Consider the following 21,243-nt stretch of genomic DNA (forward strand, 5'->3'; position numbering starts at 1 on the left):
AGGGTAGTTACTTATTGTCACAGCCACCCTCCCCTCCTTTCAGGTTTATCTTTGTGGAAGGACCTGGTGTTTGTTCAGTGCATCCAGGAGCTGGCTATGTTTATATGATCAATCCAGTGCCCAAGAGCAGCTTGATGATCTTCCATGACTGTACCGAAACTAAAGTCAAACACACCAATGGAAATGGCCTCTCACCATCCTTTACCTGATATTGTTTGAGTAAACCATTCACAAGCAACGTAGACTGAATATCGACCCTCTCCGTCACTGCATGAGCTACTGCATAATAGGACTGCAGACCATGTATACTAGATAGTGGTGCGCTGTACTCATCATCCACGTCCTGCTTAGCGTTCCTAAAAGATGTAATTAGTTCCAGTCACAACATGTGAATAAAGGAAATCTCTACACTCATACTTATCAGCACACCAGATCTCTTTCCTCATTCTTCTCCAGATCAACTTCCATCACATTCAGCAGCAGACTAATTCTTTCCCATGCCCCTGACCTCAACTCCCAATATTGCTGCACTTACTCTATGATTTGCCTTGCGTCCAACTCAGACACTTCTTCACTGTCTGGATCCTGGATTTTCTTCTTCTCCTCCGGTGCAGGAGTCTGTGCTGGTGGGTTTGCCTGCTCCTCCTCTTCCTCTTCCTGAACAGAAAGCAGAAGAAATCAATAGATCATGATGTTTCCTTCACTCAGGCACTTGAATCACCCAAGCAGTGACCCTCACGCAAAACATGAGGCCCGTTTCCACTCGGGCAGCTTATTTTATTATTTATTAATTCTTGGAATGGGAATGTAATTGGCAGGGCCAGCATTTATTGCCCATTTCTAGTTACGCTATGAAGGCATGGTAGGCCTGCTTCCTGAACTGCAGGTGCATTGCCAGTGCTCTTGAGGAGGGAGTTCCAGGAATTTGATCGATTGATGATGTTGAAGTGGTGATATGTTTCTCAGCTGGAATGGTGTGTGACTTGTAGGGGAAAATTCACAGAAGCACGGAGGTAGTAAATTCGCACTCTACTTACCCTGGTGTCTTGCAAAGGGGTAGGAGGTCATCTACGTAGCAAGTTCCTACAGCAAGCTCCGGATGAATTTCCATTTTAAGTTACATTTGTGACTACAAATAACAGTAGGAAAGGCATGGGGAAATGCTATTCTTTAAACCAACCCAGGACCCTCCTCCAGTCACCCATCTTGGGCAATGGCTGATGTGGATGTTTGTTCAAAATTGATCCACTGCTGTCCTCATAGTTGAGTAAGATGCCATCCCTTCCTCCCCAAAGTCACAGGTGATGAATAGCTACTTTACTGAGGTACTTCAATGAGGAGAGACTGTATATGAAATACTATCACTTCAAACTTCTAGTTTATCATCTTCAAATTCTGAGAAAAATTTGAATGACAGAATCACATAGCACAGAGGGTGGTCATTTGGCCCATAATGCCTATGCCAGCTCTTTGAAAGAACTACCTAAGTTTCCTACTTCCTAGCTCTTTCCTTTAACCAAGTCAATTTTCTTCTTGTCAGTTATTTATCAAATTCCCTTTTGAAAGTTAACTTTTGAAGCTGCTTCCACCAGCTTTTAAGGAAACATACTCCAGATGCTAAAAAAATCTAAAAACCAGGATTAGTACAATCCTGTTTTCCCATTTTCAATTCTTGGTAGGATGCACAGTAAGCATGTTAACTGGCCAGTGAGTTGTGAGGTGAGATAACTTGTAGATTCCCTCATCACAATCCATAGCAGCCATCAATTAACTATGATCTTCCAGGAGTGATGCAACTGCCAACAGAAGAGATGCCTGCAAGGAGTGCCACACATGTGCTAACCCACTAGGCATAGAAAAAGACACAGATAGTGCATGAGGTGCCAAGCCGTGATAGTAGTTTTAGGGCACTTGTTAAGACAAACAGCTAACTGCTGCTGTCAAATAGTCGATCAATTCTTAAATAATGCTCCTGATTTTATGATTAGATAATTATCAATGTATCATAGGCAAGGGAAGGTCATTACTCCATTTGCCTGCCCAAACACATTACCTTCAGTTGTTGAAATACTTCCATAACATTTACAGAAAAGGGCCATTTCAAGGAAGGGATTGGGAGGTCGTGAGAGAGGAGTGAGGTCAAAATTGCCAATCTTCAGGAATCCATTTGGTGTAAGCTGTACAAATCTACCAAGTGAAGAGCAGGGAGAATGCAGATGCAAAAGAAGAGAAAATGGGAGGGGATGGGGGGAAAATCAGGATAGAACAAGTGGGCTCCTCATGTGGAGCATTTCATTTTCGAAAATGCCACAGGGAGAATTCACCAGATGCTAGTTTAAACAAACATTAAGTACGGGGAGGTTCAGGCAACCAAAACTTTCTAATTCCAAACATGAATAGTGGTAAGTGTGAGCTCCTCTCCTCTAACTCAATCCCATGGCTGTTGGGTATTCCTGTTACTGTGCCAGATAATTTATTTTCCCATCTCAGCTGTCCAGTTTTACTAGTTTCCCAACAAATTCACAAAAAACTGTAGCAGTCAGCATGCTCTTGTCCTAGCAGTCTGGGCAATGAGTGTACTCAGGTCCTGGAGGTGAAACTTTGGGGTCTATTCCTCTGCCATTTCACTTTCCCTTCTACCTCAGTCGAGTTGGTGCTGGCATGCTCAGTAATATAAGTTAGTACATTTGAAGATTCCTGATTAATTTATAATAAAAGGCATATTGCTGGAAAGATACTTGTTTTTCAGCCTGTTACACTGGCTTCCCATCTGCCTTCTCCCCTTTCATCTGATGTAACACCTATATGTGGCTAGGCGACAAGTTGACCTGCTTCGAAGTCTCTTCAAGTCTTGTTGCCAGATATCACTAGGAGATACATACAAGTGTGGCAAGAGGTCATGTATCGGGGATTTTGCACCCAATACTCCATTAACACAGATTTGTGTGTGTGTGTGTGGGGGGGTAGGTGGTGAGTTCAGTCCTTTGCCTCACCACTCCATGTTCTAATGCAGTTTCATTACACTAATAACGTTTGGAAGCTGCAGACAGTCAGCAGAAGGTGAATACTTGGTGAGGAACAGAAACAAATTTCAATTCAGAATAAGATTGTCCAATTTTAGACATTAACTGTTTGGAGTTCATGGCTGCAGCAGTGGACAAGTCTCAGTTAAAGCAGTTGACTTTTCCAGCTCAGATGATGATACTGCCATGTGGACCATGGTTTCTCAAATTCCATTTACAGGTCTCAAATAACTGTTTCAGTTATAGAGCAGTAAAATTCATCTCCGTGGGTCTGGACTGGGGGGAGATGATCGGCCAGTTCTCCTGCCAGAAGACCAGAATGGACACAGGGTGAGGATACATCATGCCTATGAAAGTTTAAAATCTGCGCAGGTTATTAGATATGTGGAGGGCACCAGAAATGATATTTGCTTTGTCTCTCTGTCCTTGCCTCAAAAAATTGTCATCTTGGTGTTGTACCAGAGATGCTTGATGAGTGAGCAAACTGCAAGATTCAATGCCTTCAGGAATCCGTATAATGGACAGAATACTAAAGGACTTGGTTGGGGTCATGACCCCTCCCAATGCACGGCAATTCACAAGCTATGTGAAGACTCACGGAACCCTTACACTTGTTCTAAAATGCTTACCAGCAGTCCCGAACGAGACCTGTCCTCCGACATGATTAGCAGCCTCCAGTCTGTCGTATCCTGACGTGATTTTAAAGACAGTTCATGAAAAAAAATAAAAGCACTGCATCCAAAAAGAAAATCAACAGTTTGCAGTCGCCCGGCTCCAGCCAGCAACTTTTCCAAACAGTTCTCTCGCCATTTTGTTTGCTGGATCATTTTAAAGACAGAGACTGCAGAGAACACTTTAAAATGCCACCAAGACAAAAAGGATAAAGCACTGAGTAAATACAAGGGAGTGAGGCCTGATGAGATTATTGCTACTTCTTTTAGGACTATGCAGCTTAAATCATAGTAGATCTTATAATATGCAAAGAAAATGTAAAACGACTGGAAGAGTAAATCTGAGCTGGGCGACTGGGAACGACTCCCATTATAATACTCTCAATGTCGTTCTGCATGGCTCCACCAAACCCATATTATAACAAGGGTTCCAGCTCAGTAGACAGGTTGCGTTTTCTTTTTCACTCTCACCTCTTCCTCTTCCTCAGAGCCGCTGTCTTCACTGTCAGAACGCGGAGCCACCTCGTAGCTGTTCAGAAGAAATGGCAAAGACATCAGATGGAGAACCTGGAAGAACTGTAAAGGCAGTGGGCCTCCCACGTTTGGAGAGGTTTGGAGTGGGGGGCAACCTCATTCATGCTTCCACTAACCCTACTCTTATTTCATATAAGCATTGAGGCGTAAGGAATTCTACCTGTTTTTTTTCCTCACCCTGGTCCAGGGATGCTAAATCCACCTGAAGGTTCCACTAACTGAGATCAGTTCACAGGACACAGGGCTGGGATTCAGCTTCACTCTATCAGGTCACCAGATACTGCACTTTAACCCAATAATTTAATCGAATAATCCCAGAAGCCACATACACCTCAGGAATCCAAAGGATTTCTAAGTTTATCTGTGCATGTAAATCTGGCATTCCTCCAGAGTTCATTTTTGCGATCAACAGGTAGCACTCTAACCTCCAAGTCAGAGTTGTGGATTGAGTACATAAATCTAGACTGACACTTACTGAAGGAATGCAGTACTGTCAAAGTTGCCTTTTTTGTGGGACATTAAATAGAATCCTGATTTGTCCACACAATTATCCGCAAATTCCATGGCAGTGACATTCGCCCCAGTTTATTGGGTCAACATTTAATCCCTTAACCAACACCACAAAAATAGAAAATCTGGCCATTATCATATTGTTGTTTATGGAATTTTGCTGTGTGCAAAATGCCTGTTGCATTTCCTATGTTACATTACTGATTACACTTCAGTTTTTGGCACTGTAATTGACAGTAGGTCTCAATGAATATGGAGAGCAGGGCCCATCATTAGCAGGATCAATCCAGTGGATGACAGAGGTCCACATCAGTCATGTAGTAGCATACTCCCAGAAGATTGGTGAAGTTATGCAGTAATGAAAATGTTATGAGATTCTCCAGCCACTTGAGGAGATTCAGTGTGGTCTACTTACCCGGGATTCATTTCCAACCAGGTGTCTAGCTGCCCAGCCTTTGGTGCCTCAGCTCCAGTCAGAATCCGTCCACTTTCCACATGAATCACCTTCACTGGTAAATCGCTCATCTGGCTAGTCTCATCCAAGAGCTAGAGTTGGAGATTAATTTTCAATCATTAAACCACCATCCTCCTGCCCTTAGTGTATGTTTAATCAGGCTACTGATCAAACTGGCCGATTTACCCATTTGTTTCTTATATTGTGGGTCTAATTTATTTAATATTATCATTTCTTTGGGACAAAAGGAGGCCATTCATCCCCTTAAGACTGTTCCACCATTCAAATGAAGCATGGATAATCTGCATCTTAATGCTATTTTTCCATCTTGCTTCCATAACCCTTGTGATATAAGGTGTGTGATTTATACAAATTAATATAATTTTTTTCCGAGTTTGAATTTTAAATAATTGGCATATGGGATATTGGTTTATATTTTGTGAAGGGGTTTAAAAATTAACTATGCCTGTTTTTCCAGAACCATGACTTCTAAAACCTCTATGTACCTCCTGGAATGGTAATGAAAGTTTGTGGAGGATTACGACAGGCGAAAGAAAACATTTAAAAGGTTTAGAATAATCAAAGATTAATTTTAACTTAGAGACTTAATTTTAGAAATTATTTTAGCTAACATTAACTAATTAATTCATTCTAGCTTCAGAACAGAGAAGAAGCAATTAAGTCAAACTTACAGATTTGATAAGGAAGGAATGTTCTGGATTTTTGAATAATTAAAGTAATGGTGTTTGGGAGTTGATGGGATTTTGTTTGCTGTAGGTTTCTAAATCCTTCAAATTCATGTTATGTAGTTAACTTGCTTTGCTTTCGATTTTTTAAAATCTATTTTTGTTGTGTTCGTAATAACCTTCAGTTTTATTCTTAAAATCAACTATGCAGTCTTGCTAATGTTTCAGTGAAAGACTGCCATTTAAATTAAGAGAAGAAAAAGACCGATCAAGCGAGATTTCATTCTGGGATGTGTCTTGTATAGTAGCAACATCAAAATGGATCATAGTACACTTGCTTAGTAAACATCTATCAATCTGAATTTTGATACTTTCAATTAAGAGTCACTCCCACAGTCTAAACAGTATATTCTTTTAAGGTGGAGTTCCAGATTTCCACCAAAGTTTCTGCATTGAAAGTCTTCATGACTTCAATTCCAGGTAATGAGCCACTGAATTCCTTTTAATACTCAAATCCTCCCTGTTCTCAAGCAGTGACCGAAGTTTTGCTGAAGGGGACTTGTTTTGTTCCTTCAGAAGGTGCCATGAGACAAACACATGCAGTAAGACTACTTCCATATGTAGGAGTGACAGGTTCCCAATTTCTGAAGGACAATGAAGCTGTTGGCTTCATATTTTCATGTCAGTTTACATCTGAATTAACTAAATTCAATTTCACAACTTTCCACAAAAGATTTCAATGCCAATCTTTTAGTTGCTGGTCCAGCTTTATTATACAAGGTGACAAACTTTCCAATTACTCACCTCACCATCAGGGCCAACAGCAGAACCCAAACCGTCCACATTTTCCTGCTTCTGTAGGAGAAGAAGGGAGTATTATAAAGTGACATGGGGTAGGTGGGGATTGCAGTACAAGGGCACAGCAGGATCCATGTAACACAGTCATCATGACATCAGTCACCAGAATTGCAGCAGGGGTCACCAGAATCGTAGCAAGGGACTATATGTACACATCCTTGTGTTACAGTTGGCCTTGGGGAAATGGGATAAAACTAATTATGGCTGTCACTTCCAACCAATACTGAGCAACCCTTTCTGAAAAGGATATGGGTTGGAACAGAAGGGTGAAACAAAGTGATCTTGGAATTAAATATTTATGCTACTATATTTTCATCAGACCTGAGGACTTTGAGAAAAATTGGTCTGTAATTTGTTCTCAATTAGGTAATTCTATCCCAAGATAGCATTTGCTTAAGGTTCCTCCTGCTTAGTTAACTGGTTCTGGACACTGTCATGCCCAGCAGCAGTAAAGGGATGACATTCAAAAATTAATCACCACTCAGACTAGGAAGTGCAGTTAGACTAGATACAACATTCAGCCCTGTAGTCAGGGTTTCATTCCAAACTTCTGACCTTCTTCTTCTTTTTCTTCTTTTTCTCTTTCGCAGCCTGTGCTGCCTTGTGCTGTCGGACGAGTTCTGTCAGATTGGCTACGTATTCATCAGTTTGCTGCAGCAGGTATGCCAGGCGTCGGTCCTTCTTCTGGTCAATCAGTTTTCGATAGCCTTCTTCATCTTCTGCCTGCAGGGAAAAAGAGAGATATCAACAAATGGCATTGACACACTCATGGGGAACATGGAACTGAACGCCATCATGTGTGGTATTCCAGCACCATCAAATATATTCCTATATTCATTGCACTGTCTTTTCTTCATACGCTCTCTGGACAAAATAGACTGTGGTCTGGAGAGAAGTGTCCACCACACCTGATACTGAGAGTGCTTGGGATCAAACTCAGAGATGGAGAACTAAATTTCACACATGAAAAATGGCTGTGTGGGCCATGTAATGGAAGGCTGTGGAGCAACTTCCTCAACAAGGAAGTTGCATCAAGCTGGGGACACTGAATCAAATCAGCAGCAGCTCACCATCAGTCTCCTCATCCTCTCCTTCTCAATCCGTTCATTCTCCTTCTTTTGCTCACGCTCAGTGTTTGCATGGTACGTGGCCACTGCTTTTGTTAGTTTCTGCATCTTCCCAGAAACTGACCGATGATATTCCTTGAAGTCCTTTGCATGCTGCAGAATGCTATTGAGGTATTCCTGGAAGCAAGGAGGAAATGTGTAGTCAGTGAACTGAGGGTGTTTAGAAAAAAAACACAAATCTGAAAAAAAGTTTGAACACAGTCCTACCCCTTCTTTCTGTCTCCATTTAGATTTTACCTTTCTCATAGTCTAAAAGTGGATCCTTGTCAGGCACCCTGATATTGCATTCCATTGAGGGCATATCCTGTGATATATGCCAGAAAGTACTCAATTCAGAGACCAAATGATATTTGAACAATTTATTTTTGAGAACAATGAGAAAAGCTTCCATAACTCCCAAAAGAGGATCCCAGTAACATTGTTAATTTACCAGGATTTTAAAAATCTCTCTGCTGGTATTTTCTATCTACCGATGACAGAATTTTCAGTCTCTAGTGGCCTTTGTACTGCTTTAGATTAGATTAGATTACTTACAGTGTGAAAACAGGCCCTTCGGCCCAACAAGTCCACACTGCCCCGCCGAAGCGCAACCCACCCATACCCCTACATTTACCCCTTACCTAACACTACGGGCAATTTAGCATGGCCAATTCACCTGACCTGCACATCTTTGGACTGTGGGAGGAAACCGGAACACCCGGAGGAAACCCACGCAGACACGGGGAGAACGTGCAAACTCCACACAGTCAGTCGCCTGAGGCGGGAATTGAACCCGGGTCTCTGGCGCTGTGAGGCAGCAGTATTAACCACTGTGCCACCGTTACCTCTATAATTTCCTCTAGCCCTTTATCTCTCCATGATCTCTGAAGTAATCAAATTCTGCTTTCTTATGCATTCCTGCTTTTCAATGTTCTACTAATGACTACTGTCTTTTCAGTTACCAAAATTTAAAGCTCTGGAATTCTCTCCATACACCTCTCCATCCTTCTCTATGGCCTTCTTAAAACCCACCTCTTCGTCCCAGCCTTTGGGTCACTTATTTGTCTCAATGTCAAATTAAAGATGGTATGTAATTGCTGTTGTGAGAGTGTATGTGTGATATATTCAATCCCCTGGACATGGGTACCTGATGTTTTTGTCTGCGCTTTCGTTCTTGCTCAATCTTCTGCTGTTTCTCGAGTTTTTCAGTGATCCGTGCCTCGCGGAGTGACTGCCGCTTGCTGCGCTTGTAAGCCTTTGCGTTCAGCGCTGTCTCGAGGGCTGTATCCCTCCTCATACACACCACCACTTCCTGCCGAAGCTGAGTACAAAACAAAGGTCATCTTGTCAAAAGCACATTAACAGGGACAAACATCCAGCATCGCAGCAGACTGTCATCAAGAAAAATTCTAGTAACAGTGGAAAACACATTTTCTTCACCAATATTTGCTTTGTCACAATAATCAATGGATAAAAGCATTGCCAACTGCCAATAGCTAATGGGTAATGTAAATGGGTAATCAGTAAAAGCACTTGTCTAAAATCGGTAAGTTGTACTATTTATTAATTTTAACATGTGGATCTCACATTCTATAGCATGAGTCAAGAATATGGTACTGGAAAAGCACAGCATCCTGCTGTGCCTGACCTGCTGTGCTTTTCCAGTACTACACTCTCGACACTCATCTCCAGCATCTGCAGACCTCACTTTTTACTATTCTCTAGCATGAGTTCACTTTTAATCAACTTATTTCATATGGCTGTAGTACTCATAATACTGCTGAGGAGCAACTACAAACTTAGAATTGACACCTTGTTATGGAAGAATTAAACCAGAATTCATAGAATCTTAGATTTGTCAGTGCAGGTGGTGATTCAGCCCATTGAGTCTACAGTAGCTCTCTGAATGAGCAATTCATCTAGTACCATTCACCAGCAATCTTCACATTCTTCTTTTTCAGTTAAGAGTCTAATTTCTTTTTGAATGCCTCAGTTCAACCTTACCCCTACACACACTCAAGCTGTACATTACAAATCTTAAACTCTCTAAATGAAAAAGATTTTCTTCAGATCACTATTTTTTTATCAATGACTTTAAATCTCTGCCCTCTCATTTGTGATCTTTTCATGAGTAGGAACAGTTCATATACTCTGTCCAGACTTTTCATTATTTTTAATAGCTCTATCTTATCTCCTCTCAACCTTTTCTTTTCAAAAGAAAACAGTCCCAAATTCTTCAAACTATCTGAAAACTAAACTGAATCTAAATGAAGTTCCACATTCCTGAAATCATTTTTGATTTTTTTCTGCATTTGTTCCGATGTCTTCATAATTCTTCTACCATATGAATTACATCTTCCTGGGTAACATCCTCTTTCATGGCAGAGACAGATGCAAGCCATTCATTTAATATCTTAGCTATTTCCCCACTTCCATGCACAGATATCTTTTTTATCCCTAATTGGCCTTACTCCTCCTTGTACTATTCATAAGGGTTTATAGAAGACTTTAGGATTTTCTTTCATGTTAGCTGCCTGTTTCTTTTCAAAGAGTCTCTATGCTTCTTTTATTTTCTTTTTTATTCCCCTCTGAGTCTTATGCATTCAGATGAAATGATAATGGTACTGGTCTAAAAATCTATAACCTAAGGCTAATGTTCTGGAGACATGACAAACAGTAAAACGTGAACTCAATTGAAATAAAAACTGGAATAAAAAGAGTCATTCTTGATGAAGGGCTTATGCCCGAAACATTGATTCTCCTGCTCCTTGGATGCTGCTTGACCTGCTGTGCTTTTCCAGCACCACACTCTTGACTCTGATCTCCAGCTTCTGCAGTCCTTACTTTCTCCATAAAAAAAATGTGAGCCTAGTTGTGAGTATATAATCACTGCTGATTATTGTAAAAATCCATTTGGTTCACTAATATCCTTGAGGGTAGGAAATCTGTCATCCTTACATGGTCTGGCTGACATATGACCCACAGCATAACTTTTAAATGCCATCTGAACAATTAGAGATGGAACTAATACTGATGGAAATCCCATGAATGAATTTTAAAAATCCAAAAATTAATCCTAGCTGTCCATTGTGTTATTCACCTGGCATCTGTCAGGTGCACAAATTTCCTTCCTCATCTTGACCTCTATCTGTTTTGTCATCCAATGGATTTGTTTGCTCCACTTATCTCTTCAGGGGACTATAGTTTGCCTGAACTCTCTCTTCTTCAAAAAAAAAAGCTACAAAATTTTCCTGCCAACCTTGATTCAAATGTATTCAGCCCAGCTTAATTCTTACACCATTGAAGCTGGCTTCTCCCCAGTTAAACCTTATGATGCATTGATCACTGTCTCCTAAATGTTCCCTTACTGATGTTTAATCCACTTGGCCCACCTCATTCCCAGCTGAGCAACAGTTCTTTCTCATTTGACTGGAGACCTACTGCTGTACACAAGCCTCCAAAACACAATCTAGAAACTCTTACACCTCACTGCCCTTTACATGACTGTTTTAGTTTATTCTCAGATAACTAAAATATCTCCATATAACTATAATTTAATTTTTGCATCTATCTGTAATTTTCTTGCAAACTTGTTTCTCGACATCCTTTTCGCTAGTTGTTGGCCTGTGGACTACACTCAGCAATGGAATTGCAATTTGTGTTTCTTAGCTCAGCCAAGTAGATTCCGTCTTAGCCTGCACTGGGATATCCCTTCTCTCTTTCTCTCTCTCTCTTCAGCATAATTTGCTTTTCCAGCCTTCATTGTATAGGCCTCCAAGGTAGAGCACCAATGGTACCATCTGACTGCACTCCCCAGGTGAGCCATTATTCTCATCAGTATTTACAACTGAATATTGGTTTGATAATGGGATGAACTCAGGGGACTCCTGCACATCTGCCTCTTTTTACTTGTCTGGTGTTCATCCATTCCCTCTCTCCTTGCATATTCTTGAATGGAAGGGTGACCATATCTATAAATATGCTACCCACAAAGCTCTCAATCTCATGGATGAAGCATAATGATGACAGCTGGTGTAACTGATCAGAACACTGGAAGTATCCTGGAATTCCCATGTAGCATAAGAGTTTGGAGCAACCCTCCATCTGATATCTAATTACCTTGCAACTATCGGTAAACCTAACTATTGCAATTAGCTGTTGCCAGTTCTAATACATCTTACTACTATGAATAAACCTTACCACTACTGATAAACCCTGCTAATATTTAATCACCTTCAGTAATAAACCTTACTCTAATCTGCAAATTGCAGTGCCGTAATTTTAAATTCTGAAATGCTAGTGCCTATGAAGAAGGCTCACAATATTATCAAGTAAGTTCTTACATTGATATAATAACGCAATGTAAAAGTCTTCCTGATTATGTTACCAATACTCCCAACCAGCAAGACAATTACTATTTGTTTCTAACATAGTGGGAGTGGGTCATAGAATGTGTGGGATTAACTATATCTAGTGCAGATTAAACTAAAGAATTCTGAAAGAAATAAAATGAAGTTAATTCTAATTGGGAATTGAGGGTATGTTTTCCACCTACTAAAGATGAAAACGTTGATAGCACATAGCTATCACACTTCAACTAAGCTAAATTAACCAGATCAAAAATGCAGGTGAGCCAATTCCAAGATTCAGTTTCCAGTAAGGACGCAACCTAATAAGCTGAACACAACAGCATGCCTGGTTTCTTATTCATCATCCTTCTATAAGAGGAAAAGAAAATCCTAATATGAAATCATGATAACGGAGTAAACAAGGACTATCAATATTCCACTTCCATCATTTTTAATATCTGAGACCTTCAAGCACTAAAGTGACTTTTAAAAAGGCCAAATATGGACCTATAATGGCTGCTATGATCATCTGACTAAAACTGAGCCCAGCTTATGAAACCACCAATAAATAAGAATTAGTCAGTGCCAAAATTAAAATTGTTAATAAAAGGCACTGAAATCTCATCTCTATTTCCCATTTTATTCACAACTTCCTGGAAGTTACACACTGAGATGAAAGGTTGTCTGCAGTGTATTCATCTTCAAAAAACAATGAGCAGACTCAAAACATATGAATGAACCTTTATCAACAGCTGCTTCTGAGCAGCAGGGCAGAGACAAGGAAAATTGATTTGTAAACAAGAATCAGAAGACACTCTCTCTGCTTGTCTCTCCTCATCAAGCTAAAATGTCAGTACCAGTGCAAAGGCAACAGCCATTCATTGAAAGCGCAGGACGTCTGCAAACCTCAAAACTGCTGAGAAAACAGCATTTCTGAAAAGTTGTAACTCAGGTTTCACTCTCACAACAGAAGGACTTGTAGAATATCAAACTACAACTTTCTTTATTTTTCTGTCTGTACTAGACCCCCTCTCCTGTTTTCTTTTTAAGGTATTACCTGTGTTTTGTGCATGTGTTAGATGTTGTGTTTTCTTAATTATCTTGGGTTTAGTAGGTAATAAAGCACCACTCTCTTTCATTCAAGAAAATCTTGGAATTGGCCCTCCTGAATTTTTGATTTGGCTAATTTAGCTTAGTTAAAATGTGATAGCTATGTGCTAAAAAATAAATTAAAATATTTGTTGTGATCAATTGAGAGTGTTAAAAAGAGGAAACCGATCATCCCTCTTCACTTGGTTATGACAGAAACAAATTATGTCGCCTTTGAAATTTTTTTTAATCATGGGATGAGAGCATCGCTGTGAAGCTCAGGATTATTTCTGAGCCTATTCCTAATTTTCTGATGAAGGGCCTATGCCTGAAACGTCGAATCTCCTGCTCCTCAGATGCTGCCTAGCCTGCTGTACTTTTCCAGTGCCACACGTTTCAACCCTATTCCTATTAATCTAATAGAGGTGGTGGTGAGCTGTCTTCTGAAACTGCTGCAGTCCTTGGAATGTTGAGACACTCACAATCCTGTTAAGAAGGGAGTTACCCAATGATAATGAAGGAACATTGATATAGTTCCAAGTCACAATCATATATTACTTGGAGGGGAACTTGTAGGGTGGTGTTCCCAAGTATCTGTTACCCTTGTCCTTCTCGATGAAAGAGGTCTCAGGTTTGGAAGATGCTGTTGGAGAAGTCTTAGTAACTTACTGCAGTGCACCTTATAGGTGGTACACACTACTGCCATTGTGTGTTGGTGATGAAGAGAGTGAATGTTGATGGTGGTTGAGGTGCCAATAAAACAATTGTTTTGTCCTGGTTGATATTGCTTTTCTTGATCATTATTGAAGCTGCACTCATCCAGGCAAGTGTATTCCATCACACCTGATGTTTGCCTGGTGGACAGGCTTTGGGAAGATAGAGGTGAGTTATTCACTGCAGAATTCTTACCCTCTGACCTGCTTGTATCCAGAGTATGATAATGCAGTTCAGTTTCTAGCCAATGTTAAAACCTAGGATGTTGATAGTGGGAGTTTCAATTTTGGTAATGCCATTGAATGTCAAGGGGCGACAGTTAGATTCTTTCTTGTTGAAGATTATTACTGTCTGGCACTTGTGTGGTGAAACTGTTATTGGCACTTATTAGCCGAAGCCTAGATTTTAGAACATAGAACATAGAAGAATACAGCGCAGTACAGGCCCTTTGGCCCTCGATGTTGCGCCGATCCAAGCCCCACCTAACCTATACTAACCCACTATCCTCCATATACCTATCCAATGCCCGCTTAAATGCCCATAAAGAGGGAGAGTCCACCACTGCTACTGGCAGGGCATTCCATGAACTTACGACTCGCTGAGTGAAGAACCTACCCCTAACTTCAGTCCTATATCTACCCCCCCTTAATTTAAAGCTATGCCCCCTTGTAATACCCGACTCCATACGCGGGAAAAGGTTCACACTGTCAACCCTATCTAACCCCCTAATCATCTTGTACACCTCAATCAAGTCACCCCTAAACCTTCTTTTCTCTAATGAAAACAGCCCCAAGTGTCTCAATCTTTCCTCATACGATCTTCCTTCCATACCAGGCAACATCCTGGTAAACCTCCTCTGCACCCGTTCCAGTGCCTCCACATCCTTCCTATAGTATGGCGACCAAAACTGCACACAATATTCCAGATGCGGCCGCACCAGAGCCTTATACAACTGCATCATGACCTCAGGACTCCGGAACTCAATTCCTCTACCAATAAAAGCCAGTACGCCATATGCCTTCCTCACTGCACTATTTACCTGGGTGGCAACTTTCAGAGATCTGTGTACATGGACACCAAGATCCCTCTGCTCATCCACACTACCAAGTATCCGACCATTAGCCCAGTACCCCATCTTTTTGTTATTCTTCCCAAAGTGAATCACCTCACACTTAGCTACATTGAATTCCATTTGCCACCTTTCTGCCCAGCTCTGCAGCTTCTCTATATCCTGCTGTAACCTGCCACATCCTTCCTCACTGTCAACAACTCCTCCGACTTTCGTATCATCCGCAAACTTGCTCACCCAACCTTCTAACCCCTCTTCCAGGTCATTTATAAAAATGACAAACAGCAATGGTCCCAAAACAGATCCTTGCGGAACACCGCTAGTGACGGCACTCCATGAAGAAACTTTGCCATCAACTACTACCCTCTGTCTTCTTCCATCCAGCCAATTCCTAATCCAAACCTCCAACTCACCCTCAATGCCATATCTCCGTATTTTCTGCAGTAGCCTACCATGGGGAACCTTATCAAACGCCTTACTAAAATCCATATATACCACATCTACCGCTTTCCCCTCATCAACCTCCTTCGTCACCTTTTCAAAGAATTCAATAAGGTTTGTGAGGCACGACCTGCCCTTCACAAAACCATGCTGACTATCCTTGATCACATTATTCCTATCCAGATGTGCATAAATCCTATCCCTTACAATTCTCTCTAAGACTTTGCCCACAACAGAAGTGAGACTCACCGGCCTATAGTTACTAGGGTTATCCCTACTCCCCTTTTTGAACAAGGGAACCACATTTGCTATCCTCCAGTCTTCTGGCACTACTCCAGTAGACAAAGAGGACATAAAAATCAAGGCCAATGGCTCTGCAATCTCCTCCCTTGCTTCCCAGAGAATCCTAGGATAAATGCCATCAGGCCCAGGGGACTTATCTATTTTCACCTTTTCCAGGATTTCCAACACCTCTTCTCTACATACCTCAAAGCCATCCATTCTACTTATTTGTGACTCAGTATTCACATCGACGACAATGCCCTGTTCCTGAGTAAATACTGAAGAAAAGTATTCATTCAGTGTCTCCCCAATCTCTTCCGCCTCCACACGCAACTTCCCACTACTATCCTTGACTGGACCTATTCCTACCCTAGTCATTCTTTTATTCCTAACATACCTATAGAAAGCCTTAGGGTTTTCCCTAATCCTACCGACTAAGGACCTTTCATGTCCCCTCCTTGCTGCTCTTAGCTCTCTCTTCAGGTCCTTCCTGGCTACCCTATAACTCTGAATCGCCCCAATTGAACCTTCACGTCTCATCTTGAGATAGGCCGCCCTCTTCCATTTAACAAGGGATTCCAATTCCTTATTAAACCACGGCTCCCTCGCACGACCCTTTCCTCCCTGCCTGACAGGTACATAATTATCAAGGACACTCAATAGTTGCTCCTTGAACAAGCTCCACATATCATTTACACTCTTGCCTTGGAGTCTACTTTTCCAAGCCACACATCCTAAGTCATGCCTCACCGCATCATAATTTCCCTGACCCCAGCTATAACTCTTGCCCTGTAGTACACACTTATCCCTCTCCATCACGAGAGTAAAAATCACCGAATTATGGTCACTATCCCCAAAGTGCTCACCTACCTCTAATTCTAACACCTGGCCTGGTTCGTTACCCAGAACCAAATCCAGTATGGCCTCACCTCTTGTTGGCCTGTCTACATATTGTGTCAGGAAACTCTCCTGCACACATTGAACAAACACTGACCCATCTAACGAACTTGAGCTATAGCTTTCCCAATCAATATCAGGAAAGTTAAAGTCCCCCATAACAACCACCCTATTACTGTCACTCATCTCCTGAATCACCTTCCCTATCCTTTCTTCAATGATTCTAGGACTATTAGGAGGCCTGTAAAAGACTCCTAACAGGGTGACCTCACCTTTCCTATTCCTAACCTCAGCCCAAACTACCTCAGATGGCAAGTCCTCATCCATCGTCCTTTCCACCACTGTAATACTATCTTTGACAAGCAATGCCACACCTCCCCCTCTTTTACCCCCACCTCTGACCCTACTAAAACATTTAAATCCTGGAACCTGCAACAGCCAATCCTGTCCCTGTTCTAGCCATGTCTCCGTAATAGCCACAACATCGAAGTCCCAGGTACCAACCCACGCTGCAAGTTCACCTACCTTATTTCGTATACTTCTTGCATTGAAGTATACACACTTCAAGCCACTTTCCTGTTTACAGACACCCTCCTTGGAAATTGATGCCATGTTCCTAACCTCCCTACACTCCAGGCCCTGCACCCTGAAGCTACAATCTGGGTTCCCATGCCCCTGCAGAGTTAGTTTAAACCCCCCCAAGAGCACTAGCAAACCTCCCCCCAAGGATACTGGTGCCCCTCAGGTTCAGGTGTAGACCATCCTGTTTATAGAGGTCCCACCGTCCCCAGAAAGAACCCCAGTTATCCAAAAACCGGAATCCCTCCCTCCTGCACCATCCCTGTAGCCACGCATTTAAGTGTTCTCTTTCCCTATTCCTCGAATCTCTATCACGTGGCACGGGTAACAAACCAGAGACAACAACTCTGTTCGTTCTAACTCTGAGCTTCCAACCTAGCTCCCTGAAAGCCTGTCTAACATCCTCGGCACTCCTCCTACCTATGTTGTTGGTGCCAATATGGACCACGACTTTGGGCTGCTCCCCCTCCCCCTCCAGGACCCGGAAAACACGATCAGAGACATCACGTACCCTTGCACCTGGGAGGCAACATACCAAACGTGAATCTCTCTCGTTCCCACAAAACCGCCTATCTGTGCCCCTAACTATCGAGTCCCCAATTACTACTGCTCTGCTCTTCTCCACCCTTCCCTTCTGAGTAACGGGGACAGGCTCCGTGCCAGAGACCTGAGCCCCGTTACTTACCCCTGGTAAGTCATCCCCCCCACAAGTATCCAAAACGGTATACTTGTTCTTGAGGGGAACGGCCGCAGGGGGTCCCTGCACTGGCTGCTTCCTCCCAGTCCCCCTCACTGTCACCCATCTATCTGCCATCTTTGGAGTTACTATCTCCCTATAACTCTGATCTATGACCCCCTCTGCCTCCCGAATGATCCGAAGTTCATCCAACTCCAGCTCCAGCTCCAGTTCCCTAACACGGTCTTGGAGGAGCTGGAGATGTCCAGGTCTTGCTGCATGTGGACTTGGGTTGCTTCTGTATCTGAGGATTCACAAGTGATGCTGAACATTGGTGATAATTGTTTCTGACTTTATGATGGGTGAGAAGTTCATTGATGAAGCAGCTGAAGATGGTAATTGTGTTTGTTTAATATTTTTTAATGTGTAGCCAGTGAGGCAACTATTACAGTGCAAAGAGAAACAAGAAGGAAACTAAAACATCTTTGACCTGATACCAACCTGCCTTTGGAAATTAAGGAGCCGCAGAGCCTTGAGTTCAATGGTTGCTTTTGTGCGAAGGTCTCCTGCTAATGAGCCAGGGAGGTTTTCCAATTCTTGGATCCGATGGGAAATGCGTGCTTGCAACCTGCCAACAAACCAAGCATCAGCTGTGTGAATCTGGAGTATGAATATTATAGCTAATGGTCATATGAGTAGGAAGTCATTCAGCACACTACACAGGTATAAATCACAATGGTCATGTCATGTAATTGTAATTTTTATTTTTGAAACAGTGGGAGTGCACATTACGTAGGGCAGAGTTTTATATCGTCTTCACGGAAATGATAAAAATGCAAATAATTTCACCATAAAACTGTTACACCTGTGAAGTGCACAGGATCCTTACTGCAGGATCAAATGTGTGCCAATAGAAAGACCACATGAGATTTTGATGACTTGAGAAGGACCTCTACGGTCTGAAGGGCAGTGAACATATTCAGCACAAGAACAACTTACATTTGTACAACATGGTCAACATTGTGAAATATTCCACACTGGTCATAGCAGCATTACCAAACAAAATCTGACACTGAGCCATGTAGAGAAAGGGGACCAAAAATGCAGTCAAACAGGAATGTTCTGAGGTCTTAAAGGGGGAGACAGAAGTAGAGAAATAGCCAAGATTAAGGAGGAAATTCCAGAATTTAGGACCTAAACAGCTGAAGGCAACATTGCAACGATTAAAATCATTGGTGCTCAAGCTCAAGAAGCTGAAATTATTGGCTGCTGTGACATCAGGAAGTAGTAAGGCTGGGGACGTTACAGAGATAGGAAGGAGTGAGGCCATTGAGAGATTTGAAAACAGAGATGAGCATTTTAAAGCACGCTTTGGTAAACACCTAACTACCATAATATGCCAACAAAGTCAGGACCAGAACTAACAGTCTATAAACATGCATTTCATTCCAAAATATTACCAACTCTCCATACCGATACTCGCGTTCCTGGAGAAGTTCAACTGGGTCCAACCCTCGTGGTTTCTGAATGGGGGTGATCCGGTTCTGCTTCTGATGGTGCTGCACCATAGGGGCCGGCTGAGCTGGCTGGCCTGGTGACTGTGTCTGAGGTGGCATGACTGGGGAGGCAGCAGGGGGCACAGCTGGTGGCACTGGGGAAGGTCGACCAGTGGGTTGAGGGGGAGCCAGCTTTTGGGGGGTGCTAGTTGGTGCAGTGGCATTGGCCATTGGACCTGAAACATAAAATAATGTGATAATTACAGGAAAAGCTGAACTTTGCTGCCTACCTTTGCAGGATTACTTGGAGTGCAGCAGATCTGCTTCTTGGCAATTGCCAACCAGCTTCAAGCATGCTGAGTTCAAATCTCATTCCAGAACAAAATAAAAACTTGTATTTCTAAAGCACCTTTCACAACCTCCATCATTTTGAAGTGCATCACTTTTAAATGGTACCCACTGCTGTAGTGCAGGAAACGTAGCATTTAATTTGTATTCAGTAAGCTCCCGTAAACAGCAATGTGATAATAGGATGATAATCAGTTGAATTACATTAGTTAAAGGATAAAGAGAGAACTCCTTTACTTTTCTTCAAAGAGGGCTGTGGAATCTTTGACATCCACCCCAGAGGACAGACGGATTTCACTTTATTATCTCATCATTGGAAAGACAGCATCTCTGGTAGTGCAGCATTCCCTCAGTACTGCACTGTCTTAGCCTAGACTGTGTGCTCATGAGAGTGGAGCTTGAACCCACAATAATGAGGGAACCAAACACTGAGCCATGCTGACACACTCATGAAAATTAAAAGATCTGAGGAGGTACTTTGATAGGAGAGAAGCCAACTCATCGGTGACCCTTTATCTCAGTTAGAAAATTGATGTGGTTTTCTTGAAAACAATCCAAGCTTGGAAACACAGATGGCAACATGCTCGTTATTGACACAGGAGACAAAGAAAAATCTCCATGGCAAAGAGAAACTGCTGCCTCTGTAGGTCAATCCATGTTGCCTATCCATGTAGTTTAGGGGGATATTAACCAATGGCCCTTTTCAGTGACTTCTTCAGGGCCAACATCCCCCCCGCATAGCTAATATTTTGTGGGATTTTGCTATGCATGGAATGGCGATTGTGTTTGTGTACAGAACAAGAGCTTCTGGGAAGAAAATGTAATTTGTTGAGTGTGGAGAGCTTTGCGTTGCTTTTGACAGTCTTGAAAAGCTCCCACAACTTCCTTTTCCTTTTCTAAAGGACTTTGTTGTTCTCAGATGCGATCAGATGTAAAGTCCAACTATCACTTGACCTACACTTTCTTGAGCATTATTCTCAATGAAAGGAAGTAATTAAACTCCATAGATTGCTCTTTCCATGTGCCATGATCGTCAAGACAAGCTTCTTAATTCAAATTGTTACATTACTTGAACTTTGTACTTTGAGATGAGCATTAAAAAAACTACATAACAGCACATCTATCAACAGAAGACAGAACCTGCAAATTTGGCTTTTTGGAAACTATATCAGCTCATTTTTCCCAAATAAATTTTCAACGGAACTATGGAGGTGTTTCCTGATCTTTAACAGACTCACCTCCAGCTCTGAGAGAAAAAAAACTGCAGATGCAGGAATCCAAGGTAAACAAGCAGGAGGCTGGAAGAACACAGCATGCCAGGCAGCACCAGGTGGTGGAGAAGTCAACATTTGGATGTAACCCTTCTTCAGGACTGGGGGTGGGAAGGTGGGGGTGGGGGGGGGGATGGTTTTGGGTGGGAGGAGGGGCAGGATGGTGAGGTAGGGATAGGTGAAACCAGGT

At 42.1% G+C, this 21,243-nt stretch overlaps 1 protein-coding gene across 9 annotated transcripts in view; it reads right to left on the reverse strand.

Moving 5' to 3' along the window:
* smarca4a (SWI/SNF related BAF chromatin remodeling complex subunit ATPase 4a) overlaps positions 1 to 21,243 on the reverse strand; it is a 110,924-nt gene that overhangs the window by 46,408 nt on the left and 43,273 nt on the right. For 6 of the 9 annotated variants that reach the window (XM_087983414.1, XM_087983413.1, XM_087983412.1 and 3 more), the window contains exons 6-16: positions 19,412 to 19,670; positions 18,440 to 18,566; positions 8,990 to 9,163; positions 7,807 to 7,980; positions 7,292 to 7,459; positions 6,683 to 6,733; positions 5,154 to 5,284; positions 4,166 to 4,223; positions 3,653 to 3,712; positions 536 to 657; positions 206 to 356 (exon numbers count right to left, since the gene is read on the reverse strand). In XM_087983414.1, the coding sequence (XP_087839540.1) occupies positions 206 to 356; positions 536 to 657; positions 3,653 to 3,712; positions 4,166 to 4,223; positions 5,154 to 5,284; positions 6,683 to 6,733; positions 7,292 to 7,459; positions 7,807 to 7,980; positions 8,990 to 9,163; positions 18,440 to 18,566; positions 19,412 to 19,670 (1,475 nt within the window). The remainder of the gene's footprint in view (positions 1 to 205; positions 357 to 535; positions 658 to 3,652; positions 3,713 to 4,165; positions 4,224 to 5,153; positions 5,285 to 6,682; positions 6,734 to 7,291; positions 7,460 to 7,806; positions 7,981 to 8,989; positions 9,164 to 18,439; positions 18,567 to 19,411; positions 19,671 to 21,243) is intronic. The other 3 variants (XM_087983417.1, XM_087983416.1, XM_087983415.1) reach the window with 1 other exon arrangement.

The sequence above is a fragment of the Chiloscyllium plagiosum genome, unplaced genomic scaffold (assembly GCF_037043375.1).
Source record: "Chiloscyllium plagiosum isolate Xiang-an unplaced genomic scaffold, Cpla_swu_hap1 HiC_scaffold_45, whole genome shotgun sequence".
NCBI classification, from domain to species: Eukaryota; Metazoa; Chordata; class Chondrichthyes; order Orectolobiformes; family Hemiscylliidae; genus Chiloscyllium; species Chiloscyllium plagiosum.